The 27,213-nt window shown below is 35.5% G+C and overlaps 2 protein-coding genes across 3 annotated transcripts; one reads left to right on the top strand and one right to left on the bottom strand.

Annotated features, from left to right (window-relative positions):
* Positions 1–865: 865 nt before the first annotated feature.
* Positions 866–16,624, top strand: LOC121409046 (CD209 antigen-like). 2 transcript variants are annotated; one of them, XM_041600834.1, is made up of 4 exons: positions 866–892; positions 6,948–7,199; positions 8,711–8,827; positions 15,907–16,624. In XM_041600834.1, exons 2-4 carry the CDS (start codon positions 7,010–7,012, stop codon positions 16,296–16,298), a joined length of 699 nt encoding a protein of 232 aa, XP_041456768.1. In that variant the 5' UTR covers positions 866–892; positions 6,948–7,009; the 3' UTR covers positions 16,299–16,624. The 2 variants fall into 2 exon arrangements, with proteins under 2 accessions (XP_041456768.1, XP_041456766.1); XM_041600832.1 differs by lacking the exon at positions 866–892 and adding an exon at positions 1,788–2,344.
* LOC121409045 lies at positions 16,500–26,822 on the bottom strand. The gene is made up of 7 exons (XM_041600831.1): positions 23,358–26,822; positions 22,562–22,705; positions 21,062–21,166; positions 20,114–20,368; positions 19,590–19,746; positions 18,135–18,265; positions 16,500–17,139 (listed from the first exon to the last, which is right to left on the bottom strand). The coding sequence occupies exons 1-7, from the start codon at positions 23,458–23,460 to the stop codon at positions 16,838–16,840; spliced, it is 1,197 nt and encodes a 398-aa protein (XP_041456765.1). The 5' UTR covers positions 23,461–26,822; the 3' UTR covers positions 16,500–16,837.
* Between the last annotated feature and the right edge of the window lie 391 nt (positions 26,823–27,213).

The raw sequence follows: 27,213 nt of genomic DNA on the forward strand, positions 1-27,213 counted from the left end.
TTTAGAGTAAGCCCGCTCCAAGGCCCCCGTTTTTTGTCTCGCCCGCGGCACACCCCCACCACTTTTTTGGTCGAGTGCCCCCCCCCCCCGGGGCATCGACCCACGGCCCGCTCGCTATCACGCTGGTATATGCTGCGGTCTGGTACGGGCCCAGTACGGGTACGTCGATTAAATCGAAACTGTTTTCATCAATGTACGAACGTGATACTGAACGAGCGGTGTCACCACTTCCGGTGAACTAGGAATACGTTGCAGTCGCAGACAATCGAAATCTGTCTAGTGTTACTCTGACTTTGACGTCCTCTCTCATAGACTTGTGTACATTATGGGAGCATATGTTTAAGAGTATAAGTAACCCCTCATTCAAGATGGTGGAACTTTTTTTTGAAGGCTGTCTTTAGCAATGTCATTTGGTAGTAATGTTTCTCAACCTATGGGCAGAATTCTGTGCAAAAATGAAATCGATTTGTTTATTTATGGATGAGTTATACTGCATAAATGTATTCTTTTCCTAACAATTTCTCACGATCAGTTTAATTTATTGACAAATCAGTGGTGGATCCAGAAGTTTTTAAAATGGGGGAGGGCCCTATAATTGGGGGAGCCACCAACATTTTCAAATTGTAGCATGATCTAACAAGTTGTAGACAATACTACCAAAAACCCCTATGATGATACGTCACAATATAGCCCATGTATACATAGGCTTATTTACTAGATTTATTGCTGAGTGTTAAGCAAACAAAGGAAAGAGTCAGTAGGACAGGTACACAGGAGAAGAACAAGAAAGAGGAGCAAGCATGGCAAGAGTGAGCATGATAGAGAGTGAGAAAAGAGAGGGGGATGAAGCAAGGATAAAAGAAAGAATAATAATCGGAAAGTGGAAATACAGGTAAACAAAGGTGCAGCCCCTTGCAACAAAAGGCAAAATGAGCATGTGTAAACGCGAAATTGCAAATACGGCACATCAATATTGTGCATGATGGCATATGCAAAAAGAGGATTGCAATTAAAAAGTAGAAATAAAAAGAAAGTGATAAGATATGATGGTGATCATAGATGGAAGAAGAAGAAGAAAGAGGGAGAGATGAAAGAAAGAAAGAGAGAAAAAAGAGATAGAGAGACAGGTCACACATGAAAAAGGACATCGCATCTATTCCTTGTAGAAAATACATAAGTTCACCTCACTTTGTTGTGGATATTATCCAGGACCTTGTTATTCTTTTCATTATTTTCTATCATGTTAGTATATCAAACAACAACAATAATAATGATAATACTAATAATGAAAAAACAATCATCACCGTCATTAATGTATTTTCAATAATATATTTATTTAGATGAACGATATTAACAATTGTCATTATTGTTTATTATTAACATCATTATTATTTTAATATCATTATTTTTCCTTCTGCTTTTTCAATTTTTCTTCTCCTCTTTTCTTCATCTTATTCGTCTTCACCTTCTTCTTCTTCTCTTCCTCCTCTTCTTCTCAATTTTTGTTTTCCTCTCCCCTTCTTTTTTGTTTCCACTCTTATTCTCTTCTATTATTTTCATCCTCTTCACCATCTTCTTTTTTATTATTATTCTTTTCTTTCTAGTCTATTTCTACTCCAATATTCTCCCTTTTTTATTTCTACTCTTCTTCTCTTCCAATAGTTTCATCATCTTTTTATTCTTCTAATTGTCTTCCTCCTAAACTCAATTTTATCTTCTTTCCTCTCTCTTTTAGTTCTATACCTTTTCTTTTCTTCTTCTAATTTTTGTTTCTCATTCTTCTTCTTTTCATTCTTCCTCCTCCTCCTCTTCTTCATCTCCTTCTTGATCACCGTCGACCTTCCCCTATTAAATCATACACAGCGATGTTTACGAAAAAACAAACGTTTAATAAGCAAACAAATAGCAGTTATGTTATCTACACAATCCAACAATGGGATACTAATGAACAATAATATGTTGATCACACAATTAAATTCTCTTTATTGTAGCGAAATTAATTGTGTCATGAGCTACTATACGTTAGACGAGCATATTGGCAGCTATGAATTCTTTAACGGCAATTATCGCCTCTGTTACGCAAACAGAAGTCCTGTATCGAGGAAGTAGGCTAATAATGCCTTTATTAAAACATGAAGGGTGTCCCTTGCGAATAGAATCATATAACAATCATCACGTCTGAACAAAGTGATGCCATTACTTTATTGTTCAGATCAGGACACAGAAGTGGCCTCATATAGGACGATGGCTATTTGTAACAGTTATTTTTCGGGACTTTTTTCGTCGAAAGTTACTACTGTTCATGTGACTCTGACACTCATGATGTGTTTCAGCCAAGTATTGTGTGAGTAAATCCTTAATTCCTGCAAACTATGCTTCTCTCCACTCATATACCAGAATGGGTGCTTTACCATGTTTACCATGGCTAGTAGGACGAAAAATTCAACAGGGGGAGACCGACGTGAAATGGGAAATTTTTGCATGTTCAGAAAATATTCCTAGGGTAACTTTTTTTTACAAAACGTATCATGCAAGGTCATGATCATCATAGATACTGAAGTTTGCAGTTTAGTATTTACTGATTTACCCCTATATCATACTCTTATTGATTTTCGAAACCCTTAATTTTAGGGAGGCATTTGGGCATCCCTGTGTAAAATGGGAAAACTACACATTAGCAGTAAAAAGCTCACAAAAATAGAATGATAATAACAAAAACACCGTCGTTCATGAAAATATATGGCAATTCAAAGTTCGTGAATAAATTTCATGAAGAGCTCATCTAACTGTAGAACATGGTGAAGTTTTCAACTACATTGTAATCTGTCTGTCATCAAACAAATTTGTTTTGATAGATCCGTACTAAGTTATCAATTAGCATAGCACAATCTACCAAAACTACGTAACACACTTTAATGTCACAAAAGGTGTGAAAGAAATAAAGAAATTTCAACTTATTAATAGAGTTGTGTAGTTGATTGAGAGTTGTGTAGAAGAACATCTTTTGACTGATGTACCCAGATTTCTGATTTTTCAAGTAACGCAAGAGTGTCCTACTTTTTCACAAGTTCCTATTCCCATCGGTATATAAAGGAGAGACCAGTAAGGAAAAGGGATATACTATTTGTTGTTTATTTTCCGGGAATACACAACATAATAACGCGAAATCAAACTATACATAATAATATTAACAAAAATCAATGTCCGGGAATTACCTGAAATGTGTGTGGGTGTGTATGTGTGTGTATACATGTATCCTATGAATGGCCGCCAAAGGAGTTGGTTTGATTATTTATGGTTCCCAAAGTGACGCCGAATTGCGACATTCCCGACCTTTCGTTTGAGGACGCGGACGCTTATTTACAACGGTCGTTGACTTTGGAAGGGACTTTTTGGGCCCGTCATCATGGTCGTAAAACTCAGTCCTGCAATGCAAATTGTGTGACATGAGATTTTTTTTTCGTTTCGCATCTGCGACGGAAACATTCAATATTCAAACATATCAATGCGTTTCGTGTGCAAAATTCTGGTTGCTACTATGGTAACAGCGATTTATCCGATTGAGGACGACTTTCCAAAGCCATATTTGACTCCTCCTAGAGCTCGAGAGGCCGCCCGGGGGCCCACTTCCATTGATTAGTGGATACCAGTAGCGACCACCCGTAAAAGGGATAGAGTGGGTAGGTACGTTACGTATATAGGCCTATGTAACGTTATAAGGGTGTCAAAACGATGTTTAAAATGCTGAAATAAGGGATATATATTCAATACTTGTAGGGTTTCACAAGCCAAATACTTGTTAAGAGATGCATTTTCATAATCTGGAAAAGAATTGCTTCCCTTGTTTAGCATGTTTAGGGTACTTTTCGAAACCCCATGGTCGTGCCTGGTATCCACTCATCAATGGAAGTGGTCCCCCCGGAATTTGAATCTAATCCCCATTTCTGGGGAATGTAAAACATTAATGCCCCTCACATCGTGTGCGAGAGGCATATCGTTTGTGTATAAGGAGTAAACAAAAGAAACAAAGAAACAAAAGAAACAAAAGGAAACGAGTTCAAAGGTATCGCATATGATGTGTACATATCAACGCATGCGAAATGTTCGGCTGGAGAGGTTGATCTTATCCATGAAATCAATTGCCAGTGATCCACCAATAATCCACATTAAATGTAATATCGATTCGATAGACTGTAATGATCTATATTTAAGCCTTCATTCAGTAAGTTTTTCCTCACTCAATATGTTCTCGATTTGTTTGAAAAACCACTTTCTTCTCCATGTCATAAATCTATTTTAGGTTCTGCATTTTGAATATCTCCAGCCATCAGTCGTAATATACATGCATGTATGCGGTACGGGTGTCGCGGAAAGGGATTTTGCACACGAAAAGCAGATTTGTAGGGCCTGTAACCCCCCTGTTACACAAAGCTTAGCATTGATCGTAGAGCAGTTTTCTACGTTTGATTCTATTGACTGTAATGCACAATCAATCTTAAAAATCAAGTGTATGATTAAGCGTTAACTTTTGTGTTAGGGGACCCTAATACTAGCGTCCGTGATGATTGCGAAAGGTCCCAATATTGAGGGACGCATCCCCATTCGCCTCACTGACCATAGTTTCACCAAACTTCCGATCGAAGGCCGTTCATATTTGTTTATATCGAAATCCCAAAACATTGATTTTCATTTATTCTTTTTTTTTTCAATACCACCAAAGGATTTTGAACGGACATCGGCAGGGAGGTACAATATAGTTATACAGTGCGCATCAAAAAAAGTTTACACTTAGAAAAAATCCTGTAAAATTATACATTTGTAATATCCTGAAGATTTTTCCACATTTTAACATTGGTACAGATCCATTTAAGCAAACGACGATATAACTGTCGAAAAATATTTCCGCTTGAGTGAGCACCACTTACTTTTGAAAAGTTAGTGAAAAATGATTTGCGCAGAACTTTGAATTAGTTGTGCGAATAAAAGTAGACCTTAATCATGAAAAACACGTGGAATTTAGCTAGTAAAATTGATTTGAAGATATCTTTTACCTTTTTTAACTTGTTTCCTTGCCCAAAGAACTTTGAAGAGTGTATTGCACCCCACCCCACTCCCCCACACACCGATGCCATCGTAACGATATTTGCATTACACTGAGCTGTGATTTACATGAAATGGCTTCGGCTTGATTTTCATTTTGTTAATCATTGTCAAGCTTGGGAAAGGTGTGGAGAAACAAGAATTAAATGAAAAATGAAATGTAAACCCACTTTAAATTATAAAAACTTAGTGAAAAAATGCTGGAGATATCTGAAATGAATTTTTGTTCAGATTCAGTTATGCTTTTGTAAAGCTCGCATCCCTGTGTAAAATGGGACAACTACACATTAGCAGTAAAATGCTCACAAAAATAGATTGATAATAACAAAAACACCGTTGTGCTATGCTAATTGATAACTTAGTACGGATCTATCAAAACAAACAAATCAGTTATGTCCTCAGATCCAGCTGGCAGAAAAAGGGTAAAGGTTGTGCTGACTAAGTGTTGAAATTTCAGTTTGGGTGGCAAAATTATTCTAAAATGCTTGAATGTATCCATTTTATTTCCATTGACTAAAAGTGCAAGGGAAATGTATGAGAAATATTTCGCAGGGTAAGTGTGATTTCGCCCTTTCCCCTTGACACAGCGTGAAAACGAGCATTTCTGCGCAAACAGATTTCTGTGAGCTTTACAAAAATTGACAGTGCTCACTCAAGTGTAAGATTCTGTCAAAACTTTTACTCTCATTGGATAGATGAGACCCAAACCCAAGATTATATGTGAAAAAATTACCCACCTGTTGTATATTTTTTAATTCCCAGGGCTTTTTCAAAGTGTAAACTTTTATTTTGATACGCACTGTATAATAAAAAGAATATATTGATGCCAATTACAATTTAAAGACAGTTCTTCTTTAAGTGTACACTGTAAAAACTGTGGTGTTAAAACTGACACCAATTGGTGTTAATAGAGGACCACACCCTAAAGGTGTTAAAATTACACCCTACAAATTGAACATAACACCAAAGAGTGTAAATGTAACAACCAAATGTGTTAAAATAACACCTATATGTGTAAAACTAACACCACCAATTTAACACCGATGTAAAATAACTGGTGTGTCCTTTATGTACACCGGCTAACACCACAGTTTTTGCTGTGTATTGACACAACGTAACATAGTGTCGTCTGCAGAAAGTGATGGTAACGAATAAGCCAGTTCGTAGTTACTTTCTGCGCATGATCAAAATATTCTACGCATGATCAGAAAAAGGTCATTTGTACCAAAGTGACATGGTAGTTTAAAATCTAATGAGATAAGCACCATCTTTGATGTCTTGATTATTCATATATTCTTTTGAATTGTAGTTTTCATTTACATCCACAAAAAACAGCAATGCGTCCACGAACGACTGGTATTTCACAGTTTGCCAAGTACATTGTGCAACATGCTATGATCTGCATTCAAAGTAGGAATGCAACAAATACCTTCATAAAGTGTTCATTGGTGTGCTATTCTAGTCACCTGGTCTATTCAATCTCTTCATCCTGCTATGCAAGGCAAGCTTACGTAATATCTTGCTTTGAAATCTGCCTATCATAATGAAAGAAATGAAAGGTCATTTGAGAAAAATTGTCCATGAAGTAACTACGAACTGGTCTATTAAACATTTTTAAAAACAATTTGACAGAGGCGGGGGAAAAGTTAAAAAGCTTTCTTTCGATCCAAAGTATAGGGCATCAACAGCTAAGTAGACATGAATGCAGTCGTCGGTATTACAAGTGATGTACTTTTTTCTGTCGTATTGGGCAATCAACTCTAAAGTTTACAAGCCACATTTTTTTTCAAATATTACACCGTCACAAAAAGTTAGGCATTCCTTATTCATCTTGTCTATCAATTTAGCTGATTGTCCTGAAGGATGGGGTGAATTTTCGTCCAGTTGCTACTACTTACATGCCGGTAGCATGAGCTGGGACACAGCGTCTACCACATGTCAAAATCAAGGAGCTTTGATAGTTGAGATAACATCAACTGAGGAGAACACGTACGTCAATAGCATCTCGAATGGACAGTATATATGGCTTAATTGCAGAGATGATGTCACAGAGGGGGAATTCCTATGTGGAGAAGATGACCATCCAGTCACTTACACAGGTAAGAAATAATGATAAATAGGCACTCTACAAGACAGAGATGTAAATAGTTAAGATATCTTGACCTACGTTCATCAAGCCTCTCTGAATAACCAAATGGCACCATGATGTTTGCTCCTCTTTCATCATGTTCATTGGAACAGATGTGCTGTGTGATGTATCTATCTTGTGTGCTGTGTGTTGTATCTAGCGTGGCTCATGGAATAACAATTTTTGAAGGCCATTATAATTATACATTTTTTATGTAATGTAGTTATTCTTTACGCATGTAGGTGGAGAAGAATAACCTTTGCATGACGCTTAAAAAAATAATACAATGTTCCATTTTCTCTATTATGTACAGCCCTATCAAAAATCATCATGTCATCATTTTCAAAACTATCTTTACCCCATCACTACTATAAAAGGCACAATGCTCACTTTTAATGGCTGAACTTAGAGTATGGTTATGATTATATCATCATGTATTCATTTGATTTTGTAAGAAGTTTCTTTAAGTTTTATATGTGAAAATAATTAAGATCAAAGTTATGTAAGATGTAAATCTACTCTTAATTTGTTCCTTATTTGCATAAAACACTCTTTCCTCTCTTTTACGACAAATTGGCTTAGATTCGATACGCGTGTCACCATTGTCATTTATTATGATTCCTCTCTCTCTTTACACACAAACGCTCTTCTACACCCACCTTAACAGTCATATACAGTCATGTCTTCTCTTTCTTATCTGCGATGGTCTATTTATTATGACCATTCTAACAGGGATTGCAGCCTTCTGATAAAATATATACACACCTGGCTCAATGCATAACCCATTGAAAGTGCTTTCATTTTTTTCTGAACCCCCACCCCCTAGCACTACAGTGTTCTGAATTCGGATTTCTCTACAGGCCGTATCATTTTCTTTCTCTGACTCTTCTTAATCCCCCTCCCCCTTCTCCCACTTGCAGTCCCCTTTCTTTTTATAATTATATTTGTATCTAAGGTTACACTCCGTAATTCCAAAGGTTCCCAATTCCGAAGATTCTTTATTCCGAAGGTTCGTAATTCCGAAACACGTACATTGCCTATACCTCGATGTTTGTTAATCCGAAAACGTAAAAGGGTTCGTTAATCCGAACATTTGTGGCGTTATTCTGAAGGTTCGATGATCCGAAAACGAAATAAGGTTCGTTGTCCCGAAGGTTCGTTAATCCGAAAACAAATAAGTTTCGTTGTTCCAAAGGTTCGTTAGTACGAAAACGAAATGAGGTTCGTTAATCATTACATTTTCGGACTAATGAACCTTCGGAATTACGGATCTCACTTTGTTTTCGGACTAACGAACCTTCGGAATTATGAAACTCATTTCGTTTTTCGGACTTACGAACCTTCGGAAATACGAACCCCCGGAATAACGAACCTTCGGAATATCCGAACCTTCGGAATAACAATGCGGAACTACGTAAGTATCGGTATCTAACACTACCCACTATTGTTTCTTATTCTCCTACATCTGATCATTCTCTTCAGCTTGGGGCCCTTCAAAGCCATCCGGTATACCTTCTTTTGACTGCATGTATTTCCTCGCTGGGTCTTGGGGCGATACCAATTGCGCAATCCCGATATCGGTCGTCTGCGAGAAGGACAGTAAGTTTATACAATTTTACAGTTGGTAAATTGATTGATTGATTTTATTCGTCAAGAATATCACAAGAGATTACAATGAAATTGAAGAATACCTTGACAGGATAGCCCATGAAAGCCGAAAGGCTTATTTCCAATGGGGTCCTATAGTTAGTATAAAACATTAACATATTGTAACAAAACTGGAATATGGTAAAAAAAAAAAATACATACATACATATCCATCAGTCAAATAATAAGCAAACATCTGAAGCAAACAACAATCCTCCTAATACGTGAAACAAGATTATATTTTAACATGCCCTACTGTATACATTATCTAAAATAGTAGAAACCAACAGTACAAAATGTGTGATTTCTAATGGCAATATTGCTCCCGAGTAGCTTCCAGTTTTAGGTGCTTCTTTAATGCACTCTTAAACTGAGAAAATATTTTAACTGCTTTTACTTTATTGGGAAGAGCATTCCAAGATTGGATGCCATTAAAGTAAAAAGTGATCCCTATATGTCCTTCACGTTTTGGCAATATGAAATTAAAATTACTATTTCGAGTACCGTACCTATGGATATTTGATACACGGGTGAAATTATTTGCTATATAATGATCTAATATATCCGAATAGAATATTTTATGCACGTGGTGTAATACTAATTGTTGTGATCTGTGATCTACATGAAGTAATCCTGCCCTTTCAAGTTCATTACATCCGACATGTGCTCTTGGTCCTTAAACATTTATGTATCTCACAATTTTATTTTGGATTATTCTTAGTTTTTTCTTATCCGTAACACCCAGGCTACCGTACCAAGCCGCATTAGCATAGTCAAATAGACATTGTATCAAAGCAAAGCATAACATACGTCTAGACTTCATATTCAAACAAGTTTGATATCTATACAAAAATTTCAAGCGCGAATTTGCCTTTTTGACGATTGAGTCTACCAAACCCGTCCATGATTGGTTACTTGTTAAATTAATTCCCAGATATTTCACTGAATCTTTTCTGTCAATTACCTGATTATTACATGAAACCTTGAAATCGTGTGTATATCTTAACTTTCGTTTCGAACAAAATAAAATGCTTTCTGTTTTCCCAACGTGTAAACTAAGCTTGTTGTCAGACATCCATTCAATGCAATTTGCCAAATCTGCACTAAGTTTTTTATCAATTATCTTGGGATTTGTATCCGAATATAGCAAGACACTATCATCAGCATATAAAATTAATTTAGATTCGTTAATACAAGTACACATATCATTGATGTAAGACATAAAAAGAATGGGGCCTAAAATGCTTCCTTGAGGGACTCCGCATTTAATAGGCAGTGAATCAGAAAGAACCGTCTGCATGGTAACTACTTGATGACGGTTAGATAGATATGATCTAAACCATGTCACACATGCAGAGTCTAAACCCATCACTTCTAATTTCTTCAAAAGTATGTTATGATTTACAGTATCAAAGGCTTTTTGTAAGTCTAGGAGAACCATTCCAACCATGCGCCCATGTGAAATTTCGTTCCTGATAAAATCTGTTAAATGTATTAAACAAGTTTCAGTGGAATATCCGTTACGAAAGCCGGACTGAAATTTATATATTAGCTTGGTTTCTTGAAAGTATTTCTCCACTTGAGCATGAACAGATTTTTCCAAGATTTTCGACACTACACTTAATACAATTATAGGCCTTTAATTACTAACGTCAGTTTTATCTTTCTTTTTATGTAGCAGGGTAACTTTTGCAAATTTCATATCATCAGGAAAGGTAGAAGACATAAGAGATAAATTAATAACATAATTCAAAGGTTTGTACAAATTTCTTGCCCCATCTTTTAGAAATCTTGCAGGTATCATATCTAGACCAGTACTTTTTGATATTTTCAACCTATTTAGTTCGTCTAAAACAAATTTTTCTGTAACAGGGGAAAAATGAAAACTACTTTTTGAAATACCCTTTTCCTCATAAAACTTTTGAAATTGGTCACTTTCTGCATGAAATTTGTTTGTATTTACTGGTAATTTCCAAACTAGCTTGTCGGCCACAGTCGTAAAGTAACGATTAAACTCATTTGCAATTTTAGCCTTATCAAGCTTGGCAATGATTAACAAAATGAAAATCAAGCCTAAGCCATTTCATGTAAATCACAGCTCAGTGTAAAGCAAATATCGTCACGATGGACTCGGTGTGTGGGGGAGTGGGGTGGGGCGCAATGCACTCTTCGAAGTGTTTGGGCAAGGAAATAAGTTTAAAAAGGTAAAGATATCTTCAAATCAATTTTACTAACTAATTTCCACGTGTTCTTCATGATTAAGGTCTACTTTTATTCGCATAACTATTTCAAATTTCTGCGCAAATCATTTTTCACCAACTTTTCAAAAGTAAGTGGTGCTCGCTCAAGCGGAAATATTTTTCGACAGTTATATCGTCATTTGCTTAAATGGATCTGTACCAATGCTAAAATGTGGAAAAATCGTCAGGATATTACAAAAATATAATTTTATAGGATTTTTTCTAAGTGTAAACTTTTTTTGATACGCACTGTATAATCTCCTCATCTTTTTTTAAATTTATCTATAGTGTCAGAGAGTGATTCAATTAAATTATTATCTTTAGGGGGTCTGTAAAGAGCACCCAATGTAATGGGCTTTGTCCGAGGCAATAGGATATTGATCCACAACGATTCAATATTTCTTGAAGTCAAGTCTTCTCTTATATTAAATGCAATGTCATTTCTTATGTACAGACAAACACCACCACCTAGCCCACATTCACGATCTTTACGTAATATACAGGATCCATCTATACATACTTCTTAATCATTTACAGATGAGTTTAACCACGTTTCAGTGATGGCAATAATAGCTATTTTACGTTTAGAAAAAAAGAAGCCGAAATTCGGATATTTTATTTAATATTGATCTCACGTTTAAATGAATGAAATGCAACCCTTTTGTTTCAAACTTTTCTTCAAAGGACTCATACACTGTTGTTTTATCAGAAGGTGGGGTATTATTTACATGTTCAGTGGGAGGCAAAAGCGGTTCGGTATGACCATCATCTGTTTGCATGGGGTGCAAAAATAAGGAATCACAAAAAGGCGGTAAGGAGCATGTTAAACAAGTCCAACATTCATTACGGTTGTAATATAATCTTGTGTACTCCTGGTCACTTATGCCTTCACATTTGGAATGGTGCCACTTATTACAAGTAGAACACAGGAGGCCAGTTTGGTTTTTCTTCACAGGATTTTGACATTTTCTACATGGAAATACAATCTAAAGCTTAAGCAATTTTTTTTTGATTGAAATAGATATGGGAGTCCAATAAAAATAGGCATGTGATCCAATCATCTTTTTAAAAATGTTCTTTTGGCCTGCTTCTGCCGCCTTTCCCCAACAGATGAATTCCAATAGATGTTCCAGGTAGCTACTGTAACAGAAATAATAGTCAGGCAGCATATGTCATGATTTACCGGCTACTTCGAAAAATTGGCTAAGTCTGATTTTTCACCTTTATGTGATTAGTTACATCACAAGGAACAACTTTCAACTTGGTGACGAATTTCTAATGGTCATCTTGACCATGTTAGGGGTCAAAATAAGGACAATAGGGGTCAATTTTTTATATTGCCCTAATTCTGTCAAATGACCCATCAAATTGTTTGTATTTTTATACTGAACAAAAAAGTGTACACAACCATATACTCTAGACCCCCAATTTAAAAGTTATGACCGGAAATGTCAAAGGTCAACAAACTTTCGTTAAATGGCAAATTACACTGAAGGTGTTAAGAAAGCTCATTTTTTCCCTGTTTTTATGCATGTGTAATTTTTTTTTATTTTCGATTTTTGATAAGTCCATCGTCAGAAGTCCTTATCCAGAAGATATAAAGGGTCAAGACAAGGTCAGGGAAAGGTCAAAAGGTCAAAAAACCTTGATTGGAAGCCAGAATACACGTCTAATAGAGGTTAGAAGTTAGAAGTCTTATTTTTTGTGGGTTCATTTTGAGTCTATATCTAAGAAGACATTTTATATATGAAGGGGTCAAATGTGCTTATTTAGGAAAAAAAACAGAGATAGACGTCGTATGCATTCAGTGTGGTATACCTTGAAAAGACTTGACAAACCCTAAACGCCCTTAAAATCTTATCATCTTCAAGATGTGATCAGTGCAACCAGGGAGTTTTTTTTATTTAGGAATTCAATTCAAGTTCAGTTCATTTTCAATTTACTCATCTTTGATATGTAAAGAAGTATTTCCTTCATTTGCTTTGTCAGAATATCTTAATTACCAGAAATTATTGTAATGTATTGGGGTACAAGTATAATACTATGTTAACAGAATAAACACATCGATTGATCAGTGCTCCAAGCTTCTAAGAAAGATGCCTAATATTTTCATTTGGATTATCTTGCAAATAAGATAATGAGGTTACGATTGAGGGTGATAAGTTGGGCTCCAATTGCTCCTCAATTAATTCTAATGTATGACGGTTATATTATTTCTGACAAAGAAGCAACATCGTGTAGGCATGCTCATTGTAATCATGGATGTCCATTATGCTGATGTGATATATGCTGACCATTACTCGATCTCTGGAGTCGAGAAGGACTACACATTTATGGTTCATGTGCTGTTCTAAGCTTATCATTGGGCCCTTTTGCATTTTGTAAAGTGAAAATTTATAAGGATTTCGTGCATACTTTTGGTCAATTATATTTATTTTTTGTAAAAATGCAAGTCTTCACAATTTCTGGGGGCAGCTGTCCCCCCCCCTTCCCGCTGCGGTATGGCCGTGGTTTACTTCAATCATATAATTATTCTTTTAAGTAACATCCAGGTAATTCAGCAAGTAGGAAAAAACAAGAACGACAAAAGAACAAAAACAAAAACTGCATCTGGTATTAAATTTAGTTTCACGTTGTATGCTCTGGAAAAACACACTTGATAAAATAGTACAAGCCGTGTTAATGTCAGCACATAATCAGGAATGTGTAGTCGTTGGCTCCAGAGATCGAGTAATGGTCAGAACATATCACATCAGCATGATGGACACCAATGACTGACTACAATGAGCATGCATGAACGATGTTGCCTCTTTGTCAGAAATAAATAACAGTCACACATTAGAATTAATAGCAATTTGAGTCCAACTTATCATATCATCCTCATTCCTTACCTCATCTTATTCGTAATTTAATCCAAATAAGATGTTAGGCATCTTTTTTAGGAGCTGGGAGCACTGATCAAGCGATGTGTCTGTTAACATACATGTAGTGCACATAATTATATACCCCAATACATTACAATACTTTCTGTTGATTAAAATATTATGTACAAAGCAAACGGACTAAATGTATCTTTACATATCAAAGACTAGTAAATTGACAATGAATTGAACTTGAATTGAATTCCTAAATCAAGAAAATCAAGAAACCCGGAAAGAGCTGGTTGCATTTATAAGTACATCATGAAGATGATACGACTTTTAAGGGCATTATAGGGTTTGTCAAGTGGTTTCAAAGTATTCCTGCAGTACCATACCACACTGAATGTATTCGACGTCTATCTCTGTTGATCTATCTTGTTCCTAAATAAGCATATTTGACCCCTTTATATATAAAATATCTTCTGAGATATAGACTCAAAATGAGGAACCCACGAAAAATAAGATTTCTAAACTTCTAACCGCTATTACACGTGTATTTATGGCCTCCAATGAAAGTTTGTTGACCTTTTGACCTTTCCCTGACCTTGTCTTGACCCTTTATATCTTCTGGATAAGGACTTCTGACGATGGACTTATCAAAATCGAAAATAAAAAAATACACACATGCATAAAAACAAGGAATAAATGAACTTTCTTAAGACCTTCGGTGTAATTTGCCATTTAACAAAAGTTTGTTGACCTTTGACATTTCTGGTCATAACTTTTTAACGGGAGGTCAAGAGTATATAATTGTGTACACTTTTTTGTTCAGTATAAGAAGACAAACAATTTGATGTGTCATTTGAGAGAATTGGGGCAATTTAAAAAATGACCCCCATTGACCTTATTTTGACCCCCAACATGGTCAAGATGACCATTAAAAATTTGCCACCAAGTTGGAAGTTGTTCCTTGTGATGTCACCAATCACATAAAAGTGAAAAATCAGACTTAGCCAATTTGTCGAAGTAAATGACATATGCTGCCTGACTAAAACACTTAGGCATAAATATGTATGTACACATTAACGCGTTGAACTGCCTTTGCAACGCACATTGACTTTCAAAACAAATGAAACACATAAACCTAATGTTAAAAGAACATTTCTAGGGACAGAAAAGTGTGGGTTTTTATTTCCACAATTGCACTAATAAATTTTTACAAAGCTAGCTTCCTCTACTCGAGGACCTTTATTTTAGTCAGCATAAACATTTGGTTATTTTCATAATTAAAATGACAAGTCCACCTCCAACATAAAGCTGATTTCAATAAAAAGAGAAAAATCAAACAAGCATAACACTGAAAAGTTATCAAAATCGGATGTAAAATAAGGAAGTTATGACATTTTAAAAATAAATTCGCTTCACAAAATTATATGCACATCCTGGTCTGTATACAGATGAGGGGACTGATGACATCACCCACTCACTATTTCTTTTGTGTTTCATGATAGGTAATATGAAATACTCCAATTTCTTCCTCATTGTCATGTGAAGAAAAGATTTATTCCTCCACGAACATGTGGATTACAATTGTCTTAACATAATGTGGTGAAGCCAAATCTGACATTATTGCCAAATCTGAGAAAAATAAGATATTTTATAATTCAAACATAAAATACAAAATATATAGTGAGTGGATGACATCATCGGCTCTCTCAGTAGCATATCATTGAGTTGTGCATAGAACTGTTTCGTGAAGAATAAGCGAAACTCCAAAGTGTCATAACTTTCTAATTGTACATCCGATTTTGATGTAATTTTCAGCATTTTGCTAGTTTGATTTTTCTTTATTTATTCAAATCAACTTTTTTCTGGGGTGCACTTTTCGCTGAAATATCGATAATCATTTTCGTTCTTTGCATTGATGTAGATGATCTACCTGTACCAACAACGGAACATTCAATGTCCACAGTCCCAGTCACAACAGAGTGCCCGATCACTACCGAAGACCCGATCACTGCAAATGGCGCGATCTCCACCGAGAAGGCTGGGATCGACGAAGAGCAAATAATTGCGAGTGCCTACATGCAAAAAGATTCAACCCGTCCAGGGTATTGTCTTGTTGGTCACGTGATTAGAGACATCCAATCATCATCTTTGATCCGTTGCTTAGACAGCTGCATCAGGTCACCAAATTGTTCTTCAATGAATGTTAACTCGCATGAAGGAACGTGTCAACTTAACAACTCAACTAAAACAGTGTCCAGCTCAGACTTCAAAAGAGTAGATAATTGCGAATATTTTGAGTATTTCTTGTCATGAATTACTTTATCGACAAAAGCATAAAACATGAGTTTGAGTTGGTTATTTTTCTTCTGGTATCTATTTAAACAAAGTGTTAAAATCAGGCAAACTGTTTTGTAGTAAGCAATTTAAAGAAAAATATCTCATGTATATATATGTAACATAGATAATAATACATCGCGTTTATCATACTGTGGAAAAAAAGACATTTTTGGGGGGTTTTCTTTCCACAATAAATGTTATCATTTTATACAATAACATTAAACATTATATTTTTAGTTATTCAATTAGAAGCAGGTATTTTGGTAGCTATTATGGAGGGGGGACTTTGTCGCCACCCACCCCTCCCCCCAAAAAAAATCTACGAGAAAATAGAACCTATACGATATTTTACATAGAAGTCCTGCCTCAAAAACCTTTTTTTTTCAGCTCCTTATTTCTTGTTTAAAATAGCGGACGGTCATTGCATGAATTGAGCTAATAAAATGATTAGAAACATAAATAGGTAGTATTAATCTATTTCACAACGTGTCACAGACTGAGTTGCCCTGGTGTCCTCAATTGACAATTTCCATATCCATTATAAACGGTCCCGTATAATATCGAGGCAAATTGCCCCCATAAATCTTTTCGACTAATTCCTCTTCTAGAAGTACGATATCGTCGCCATCATCATTGGCTGCATACAGGTGATATTCACCTGCCAGAAAATACAATCTACAGTTGTAAGTGGAAAGTGCAAATGGAACATCCACCATATCGGACATGGGAATCGTTTTCTCTATGGGTTTAAATTCCGTATCAATATCTGCATAGAATATCCTGTTAACAGATGCATGCGTCCAATAGACACGGGATTCTGTGCATAAAAATAATTTTGAAAAAATGAGAGAGGGGGGTGGGGGAGTTACCAATCTTACGAATAATTTTTATCGATAGCCTCGTCGATCTGGTTTGCCATCAGTGAAATTGCACTGACACTAATGCTGACAGTGAAAATAACAATACTTGTCATGCTAGTACCACTGTACCGATGATAATGATAAGAATAGTAGTTATTACTATTATCGTGTTTATCATTAGGCCTACTGTTAATATTTTGACAATAGTTATAACAAAATTATTATGGCAATGGCGTTAATGATAATATGAATAACAATATCAGTTCTGGTGGTTTGGGTTTCTTGGGGTGCTATACAATTAAAAAAAAATCATCAAGATCTTTCTGCATGGAAATAATTTCATTAATTCAGCTTATTATCATGTAATATATTTCTTATATATTTCATTATGATAACAAATTTAATAACTATAATGTGAAAAATAGATATGCATACCTTATTAATACCATAGTCTAATTGTTTGAAGAACGAATATAACTATCATTATCACTGTTTGTTTTTTGGCATTGTTACATTCACAACTGTTTTCACTAATTGCTTTGTACTGAACGCTGTTTGAGCAAAGGTGTGATAATAATGTTAACACTTTGTATATCTTCTGGGGCAAAAAGCGCTCTACAAATCAATTTTTTTTTTATTATTGCCATTATTCACCATCGACATTATCATTTTACATTATTTAAACGGAGGGGACAGAATAATCAAAAAGGCATGGTCACACCGCCAGAGCGTTGATGAAGCGGTAGTGGAGTGGAGAGAAAAAAATCATCACCGCTCGCTACCGTTTACCATTTTCGATTTCGATTGTTGTTGTTTTTTTTCGATTTTTGTTATCGATTTTTCCCCCAATTTTGAGAGCGAAATTCGACCCTCTTTCCCTACCGCTCCACGACCGCTCCAACAACGCTCGGTGGTGTGACCAGGCCTTTATTCAGGCTTTTGAGAGACTCACCTTCAGAAATAAAGAGGAGACTGATTGGTTGTTTCGCCAGGCTTCTTATAACAGTCTTTTTCTTCCCAGTAACCATGTTCTCTTTAGTAATTCTCCCTTTGTTATTGATTTGAGATCCAAGTAAAAGATCACTGTATTGTATTCAATATATAACGGTTAGTGGAGAAATGAGCCTACCGGAAACCTACAACTACATACAATTGTACATACGGAGAGAGAGAGAGAGGTAGAACCCGGGGGGGGGGGGGCACTCAGTATATAATGCATAGTGGGTATGTCCCGCGGAGGGGACCCCCATTTTCACACTCAAATTTCCGTTCCAAGGCATAGCATTTTTTGCCTTGTTGAGAAAAAGAACAAAGAAAGCCGCTCCAAGGCATAGCATTTTCTTCTTATCGAGAAAAAAGAAGAGAGAAATCCGCTCCAAAGCTTCGCATATTTTTCGTTACGCCGCTCCGATCGCATTGAATGAGCTGCAATTTTGGTGAAAAGCGGCCGCAGAGCTCCCCGGCGGAGGCCGCGCTAGCTGCATCATGCACGCATGACCGTTCCATAGGGATGCATACGCACTCACACGCTGGCGATCCGTTCCAAGTACCCCCGTTTTCACAAACTTTTGTCGTTCCGAAGCCCGTTCCGAGGACCCTTCTTTTTACAATAAACCCGCTCCAAGGCCCCCGTTTTTTGTCTCGCCCGCGGCACACCCCCACCACTTTTTTGGTCGAGTGCCCCCCCCCCCGGGTAGAACGATGACATGGAGGAAGACAATCGCGAAATCCCTCAATCAATTAAACAGTTTCGATTTCTTTATACATATTATAAGAATAGAGACTATTCTGCAGTATACTTTGTATACCATGCATGGTTCGATATAAGGACGATTAAACGAAGATAGATATAAATATCTAAATACAGCGCCTTCTTTTAAAAAAAAATATGTTCATGTAATTTGCATTAAAAAATATATTTTCTGGTATATACCAAACTGTCTCCTGCTTTACTCGGCAACATGGTGCGATTTTGGAACGAGTTGAATTTTAACCTCTTATCTAATTAAATTTAATGCTAGATGAAAGCAAAAAATGTATATATTCAATATAAAACTTCCCCAGCAAGCCTTTACCAAGTATGAATTAAGACCCATTCAATTCCATTATTCATGGCGGACTGATAATGCAAGTCAGATTTGAAAAAAAAAAATTGAGGTGAAATTTTACACTGTGCAGTAGACCAGTGCTGGCCTGATGGTTAAGGTGCTGACCGGCAAACCGAATAGATGAGAGGTGCATCCCACTGTTTTTTTCTGATAATTTCTGAATTAATTTCAAATCAAAGTATGCGATTCTACAAGGTGAAAGCCAAAAATGATATCTTCAACATGGAACTGTCCAAATGCAATTTTGGTTCCATGCGCCTCATAGCCTCATCTAATATAACCTTGGTGAATATTCGTACCTTGTCTCAGTGTCGAAATAAATTGAAAATGGGATCAATCCTGACAAATCAATTTCACGCAGATAAGTGCCATTAAAATGTGTCACGTGAAGTCTTTGGAAGTGTTCAATCCAATAGATATGATGCTGCTGAACATCTAGTGTCATTTCTATGATATCTGTGAATAACAAAAATTATTCATTAAGGATATTGTAACTGGCACTCTTGGCAAATTATTTCATTGGATAAATTTTACAAATTTTGTTTAGGAACTCTTCGATGTGTACATTTTTTTTATTGCACAGGCCTGTTTTGACGAACAAGAGAATGCAATTATGTATATCTTTCAAATTCTAATTCGTTTTACATAGCAGTTTTAGTAATTAAAAGTATTATTTTGGATGTAAGTGTGATGTTATCAACTTGCCATATGGTTTAAGAGTCTTTAGAAAAATAGGAAATCTGTCACTTAATTTTTTGACCGCTAAAATGAAAATGACGTTGATAGAAATCACAAAATGACAAGAGCCTGAAGCTGTACCCACCCTTTCTAGTACCGGTGAAGATAATATCCTTCTCACTTCCATCGTAATTAGTCCGCAAAAAGATCTTTTCAGAAGTTATCCTATCAGAAGCTAATATATATATCTTGTTTGTTGTTGGATCCACTATCATTTTAAGAAAGAGGTACGACGGCAGCAGATGAATTGCAACGAATGTAGTATTAAAGAACTTTCCAGTCGATGGAAAGTATCCGATATATAAGGATGAATCAAGTAAGACGAAAAACTTATGTAATTCTGCATTGAGAAAAACAAATCACAAGTGTTTTAAAGGGGTGGACATTATTGCTATATTACGCATACATCACGTTTCCATCTCTCTGTATGAATAGTAAAAATTCGGCTCAATATTATACAACGATATATACTATATGAACCTATTTTTTTAACTTAACAAATGCAAAAATCTTAAACAACAAACTAGGCATGGGTGTTCAAACTGTTGATAAAACTATTGTATGGTTCATGTAGTAAACAGCGTTGTATAAACTTTTAAACGGCATTTTTACTGTGTTGGTCTATTATTTCTATTAAAATGCAAATAGAGGAATTGAATTAAGTCGAAAATTTCCTATCAACTCTAAATTATAGTAAGCATTACTAACTTTCAATTATTATTAACTTTCTATTATTAAGGATTTCAGTCCCGTTTTCAGTTAGCCATGCATTTAATTTTGGTACTCAGGCAATGACACATTCATTGATATGTACTTTGTCATTAATATCGTAGATAAATTTACTCATTGTTTTTAATCTACTAATCTAATTCAATCTCTCACCCATTCTCATTCAATCATCCATTCACTCATTCATTTCCATAAATGTTTGGGTCGTCCCATGGATAGTAGGTCCATGGTCATCCTAACTCATAGATTTGTTTTGTTTTTCTTATTTACGGAGACGAGTTTCCTCAAGGCGATTAAAACTTACCAATTTCACACAACATCCCCTCGAATGCTAGATCACACCTACACATAAGATCACCGTCCACCTCCATGCATGTTCCTCCATTTTGACACGGGTCACTGTGGCAAGCTGCTTATATTAACACATTGATAACAGTACACAGCGATGCTTTATATATACACACATACACTGAAGAAACTCCGGTGTTAATTAAACACCTGCCCGGAATCTATATGTCCACACAAGAGAAGTGTTAAACACCAGTTTGGTTTTGGTCTAACACAAGATATGTGTTTATACACCTTCAATTAGTATTAAAACAGCATCGGTTTGATTCCAAACTGGTGTTATTTCAATACTTCTCTGGTGTGGACATATAGATTCCGAGCTGGTGTTAAATCAACACCGGAGTTTTTGCAGTGTATATATGTGCCCAGTATATCTGGACAGGATAAATGCCCCAGATATTTAGAACGGTTAAAAGACCCCTCCATCCACAAAAAATGAGACTGAAAAATACCGTCATCAGCATCCCATTCAAACTGAAATTTTCTTACATACTTTCACTTTTCAAATATAAGCCAATATTGCTCAAATGTGTTACGCGCTCACGCTTGAAAAGAATAAATTGGTCGCTATTTTTGTTGCAGAAAATCGAAGAGATATTTGTTATTCCGAGGTACACAAATTGATATTTTTAATAGGGTTGTAATTGTCTATTAATTCCCTCATTACTTCGTTGTCTTACATTATTTTTTCATGATCGTCACTCCGAACTGAAACTCGGTAGGGGGGGACACACACAATTCCTATATATTAGTGGCTTGTAACGGAAGGATGGAATAGCGCCATGTCACATCGCGTTAAACCCCATGCACGCTTCCCCCGGGTTTGCCGAAAAAGGAGATCTTATCTCAAGTAATAATAAAGATAATAACATTAGTTTTATTATACGCCATTCTGATTAGCTTTACCCTTCAAAGAGCCAATTCAAAGAAGCTATCATCTGAATCGCTTAATAACCACCCCAATTTCAAGGTGGAATTAAAAAATGTAATGATAATAGGCTAAAACTTTATATATATATATATATTTATTTGATAATAATGATAATAAATCAATTAACGTTAAATATGCAGGAATAGGTTCATGGGGACTTACCGCTATACCCAAGCTTTATTTTTGAACAAATTAGACCAAATATCACTTATTTATCACATTAATTTTATGTGTGACGTCATTTTTACATTTGTCATGTTTGTCGGGGATTCAAAATTATTACAAAATGGGTAAAATGTTTTATTAGATTGATGTCGGTGACATTATTACATTTTCGGGTAAAGTGTTATGTCATTTGCGGGTATTGTTGGTCAGTTGTGGGTGTACACCCCCTCTCCCATTCAAAAGACATGTCTATACGCCGCTGCACACCGTGAAAGAATGTAAAGCAAATCATTGTAAATTCTGGTGACACATCATTTTTACTCCTCTGTAAATATTATTAATATATACATTAATTCTTACGATCAGATGTATCACAGAAGATATGTTTTATCAAATCATTCTTGAACAGTCCTAAGTCCATCAGGTGAGGGCCAATGAGAAAATTATCTGTCATTATATGAGTTTTTCCGTTGCAGAATGGAATCGGTGAACAGGTATTGGATTCTGTCAAGAGGTACAAACGAGAAACATTAAATCTTGCGAGCTTTAAAAAGATTTCCGAGATCTAAGTTTTTCGTATGAGAATGAGTTTAGAGAGAAAACATGGAATTATTAAATTATTATCGAAGACTATACACCTCCCCTTGATAATCATTGGGTATATCTATTGTACATCTTTAAATCAGAACATGAATCTTGTATACGAATTAAAATATATACGTTGTGTGAGAATTGACTAAAATATTGTTTGTTCAGATAACATATTTTAAACTCCACATGCATTAATCCAAGAATAATGATTGATTGACTCAAGCTTTAGATCGACCCTTTTAGAGTGGCTTATATTCAAGGTATGGTCATATTGATAGAGTTCAAAATAACCGTACAGTTGTAAATAATAAAGCCCAAAATATTGTACGTGTTTCGTCTCACTCGAGATAACCTAAATATAGGTATACTTAGAAGCAATGTTGAAGCCATTTTCATATGCATGTAGCCTGACAATATAAAGACCGCATTTTAAAAACAATTATATGGATATTATAAAAGATGCTTCATTAGATTGAAATTGATTTTGTTATAGAATCAAGGATCGTATACATCACATATTTTATTGTTTAGTTGAGGAATGTTAAAGAAAAAACAAGATAATTACCAGTTGTCGAGGCGACGTTGATAAGAAGACAAACAATGAGGCACCTCTGTAAGATAAATGGAAGGACTGTACCGTTATTGGATATTTTTCTCTTCATTTTCATATCGAAAGCCTAAAACCATTCCAATAAGGGGGTCAAATGAGGAATTAAAACAAAATCCTGAAGTTTGCGTCGCAGGATGTCGCATCATCTTATCCAGTGTCATACCAATTCTCTCTAACACGCGTTTCGGTTATCGATTTCTGATTTCTTCATTAATCTCGAAGGTGTGAAGAAACACAGAAACATTTAAGTGCAGGAAAAATGAGAGAATAACTTTAAATAAATCCGGGTTGCCCAATTATCACAACACTGGTTAATGCAAAGTAAATATACAGACATATACGAAGAGAGCAAATTTATAAGTAAATATTTATTTGTACAATGTTATATAATCAATTAATCAATTAAGTATTATTAACTTACTCGTACCATTTTGACTGCTACTAAAGCTGGGTATATAATTTTGACTGATTTAACCGGTCATGTTGTCAATAAGAAAATCTTGAGCTGCGGCAAAACACCATTTATACATTGCATCGTTTCAAGTATTTCACTTGCAGCAAAGTATTTTCTAACAGAAACCATAGTAACAGCGATATTTGACCAATAAATGGCAACTCTTCAGTGATGAAATAAAAACATCACAAAACAGCAGCAAGGAGCCATCTATAATGTCCATCTGAACTGACCATCATGAATAAATTATTGACACGCGTTTCGCGGTGACTCGATCTAAATTCTGATTTTGACAAATATGTCACGCTCCTCGAGGCCTATATATTCTTTTATGTTTAAGCTTAGGTTATATGCCTACTAGTAAACCATGCTAAATCTTTACAATCTTTGTTCCATGGACACTAAATGTAAATTGTTGAATACTAGGAGAGCAAATTTACCAATTCATTTGGACATGATGGATGAACCGCTATCGGCACAAGCAGAGCACTGGCATTTTTACAAAATTCATATAGATACTCTAGCTTTATGAAATTTTACACTGAAGGATAATTTGACAAAAAAAGTTATGTGTATGGGGGTTCGACTCTCTTCGTGGTAGGCTATTATGCCGTCATACAAATATTTTTTGTATTGCCTTTATCGTACATCAAATATGTGGAGATTACACAGCCCCCCCCCCCCTAATGGCGGTGGAAAAAAGAAAAGAAATATGAGAAGGGGGAGAAAGAAAGAAAAGAAACTGAAAATTAATCAGAGCCTGAAGAGTCCATCTCGAGTCAGTATATTATTTAACGTTTTATTTCAAATACCAATGGTCTTTATGGTAACAAAAAGTACCTAGAATGTCAACTTATCTAGTCAGATAATGAATATTTTCAGCTCATGCTTCGCGCTTACATCAGTTGTTAAGTCAGATACCTATTCTGTTTTGATTTTCCCATCTGAAAAGTGGACACTGTAGGCGCATATTTTTTAAAAGAAATCTGAACCAGAGTGAAGGAAACGATATCATCATATAAGGGAAAATGTATTTTATTAGTAAAAATTAAAATTTTTCATCCACAAATTTCTGGCAAATAATCTAGCCAATTACCCCCCCCCACCCCTCGCCAATACCAATGCTGGATGCAGCCATGGAGGTGATCCCACATTTGCGTAACCTTTTCATAACATAATATATATATATATATAACTTAAACTTTTTTATTAAAAAAACATGCTTAGAATTTCCAGTGTTAGGTCATAATATATATTTTTGCTCGCTTTTCGCGCTGGCATTGTTTCATTAGATACCCAATTGATGCAATGCTTAGAATATCCAAGTTTTATGTCTAAGAAATATCAGCTCGTGCTTGCATCAATTATGCTTTTACTAATATACCCATCCTGTTATCCCGTCATTTTTTCTAAATCGATACAGTAGTTCATGATGCTTTCAAATAACTGGAAATGCATTATTGGTAACCATATAGGTGTGCACTTGTTTTTTTTTTAATGATGGGCTTGCATTGGAACGAGAGATCACAAATTTGAGGTTCTCCGGAAAGGGGATATATAGGAATATGTATGGCTTTCTGAATTGGTGATACTCTGACGGAAATTTAGGCTGAGAATGAGGATCTCAACCCCTATACTTATACTAAGCATGCCAAGTAACCCCCCCCCCCCTGGGGGATTAGTCTTTCGGTAGACAATAGCTCACATGATAAAATTTTACAATATATTTTAGATTAATGGATTTTCAAGACGCAAATGCCGGGCAATTTGTAACTTCGCTATCACTCACTAATGAATTACATATTTCTTGAATCGTTGACAAGGGACATAAATTTCATGTTAATATAAATTAATAGGTACCAGTGAGATTTAAAAATTATTTTGATCGCTGGTGTGGGTCTTCATTGTCTTCTTTTAGAGTGAATCACTTGAAAGCATTTTCATGAAACAAATAGGCAGTGACTTTCATTTATTGTATTGTTACTATCTGATTACAAAAGAACAAACAAATAAGTGAAACTCATTCAATGTTTCAGAAACACTCCCCAAACCCAAATTGAGCAAAATTAAACTGCAGTGTATTCACAGGTACTTTAACAAAACGTATGACACTTTCAACTGTATAATCCATTTAATCGCGTATAACATTTTCCTCATTTGAATGGATTCAGTATAAAAAAAAATGTGGAACCTGTTTCAGCTTTTGATGCAACTTGGGTAAAAGGAACTTTTCAAATTGCTTTATTTTTATTTGGAATTCATGTTCAATTTATTGTGGTACTGCACGACGTGATGCTTCGAATAAAATCCATTTATCTATCTATCAAAGCATAAACTATTAAAAGCAATCCTGAAAAACGTCATACACTTTACAAAATAATATACATCATTCAAATGTCTTGTGAATCAGATTTTATTGTCCATTACCAAATCATACATTTTCATTCTAAACTTTTGTTAGGTAATAACCCATTTGGTTAAATAAATCCCTCTGGAAAATTGCCATTTGGTCCAATCTCACTGCATTAATACCATTTCTAAACTGTGCTTGTCACACATTCTCTGTATTATCAAGTCAAAAGATATATTGCCTCCTATAATGGCTCTATGTGTCCATAAAATATATGTTGGCCATTACACTTTTGGTCTAATATATAGGGCCTGCAGTTTTCACTGAGTGCTTGATGAACAGGGGCCCATTGCCCTATGGACTGCATGCAGCAGATAAATGCTGATCGACGCCTAGCAGAACAAGTACCAGTGCTAGACTATAGGGTTGAAATCTAAGCAGACGACGGAGCATAATGTAGTTTAAGCATAGATGATGAGGGTTCAGCGAAGAGCCGAGAGAAAATAAGGTTGCTATATTCAATCCCGAAATGCTTTGCGAGTGGTCACAAAATCGTCTCGGCGCAAATCACCTAATACAGCCGTCTGGTGAAATCGCTGATAACAACAATCACCGATTTGGTAATGATTTTAGTTTCCTGAAACTTGCATTTGTAAAGTTTTAAATATCAAAATATGTTTTCATATTTCTGTATATCCCTCAACATATTTTTTAATCTTATCTTTGATATCGTTATCATATTCTTTCATATTCGTTTCTTGATCACTACTAATTTGTTGTTGTATTTGATCTGCATTTGATTTCGTTGTCATGAACAATAAAATATGCGCGCAGATCAGTTGCATGCGCGTATCGAGTTGACCTTCCTTCAAAGAGTTATATTAGATAGCCAAGACAGATAGCCAAGCGCGATTGGTCAATTGCGCGTCACGTGATATGATCGAAATCCATGTATTTTCCCAGCCGGTCCACCTTCGATGAATATATTGACTAACCGGTCCATGAAT

Source organism: Lytechinus variegatus, chromosome 2 (genome assembly GCF_018143015.1).
Source record: "Lytechinus variegatus isolate NC3 chromosome 2, Lvar_3.0, whole genome shotgun sequence".
Classification (NCBI taxonomy): Eukaryota; Metazoa; Echinodermata; class Echinoidea; order Temnopleuroida; family Toxopneustidae; genus Lytechinus; species Lytechinus variegatus.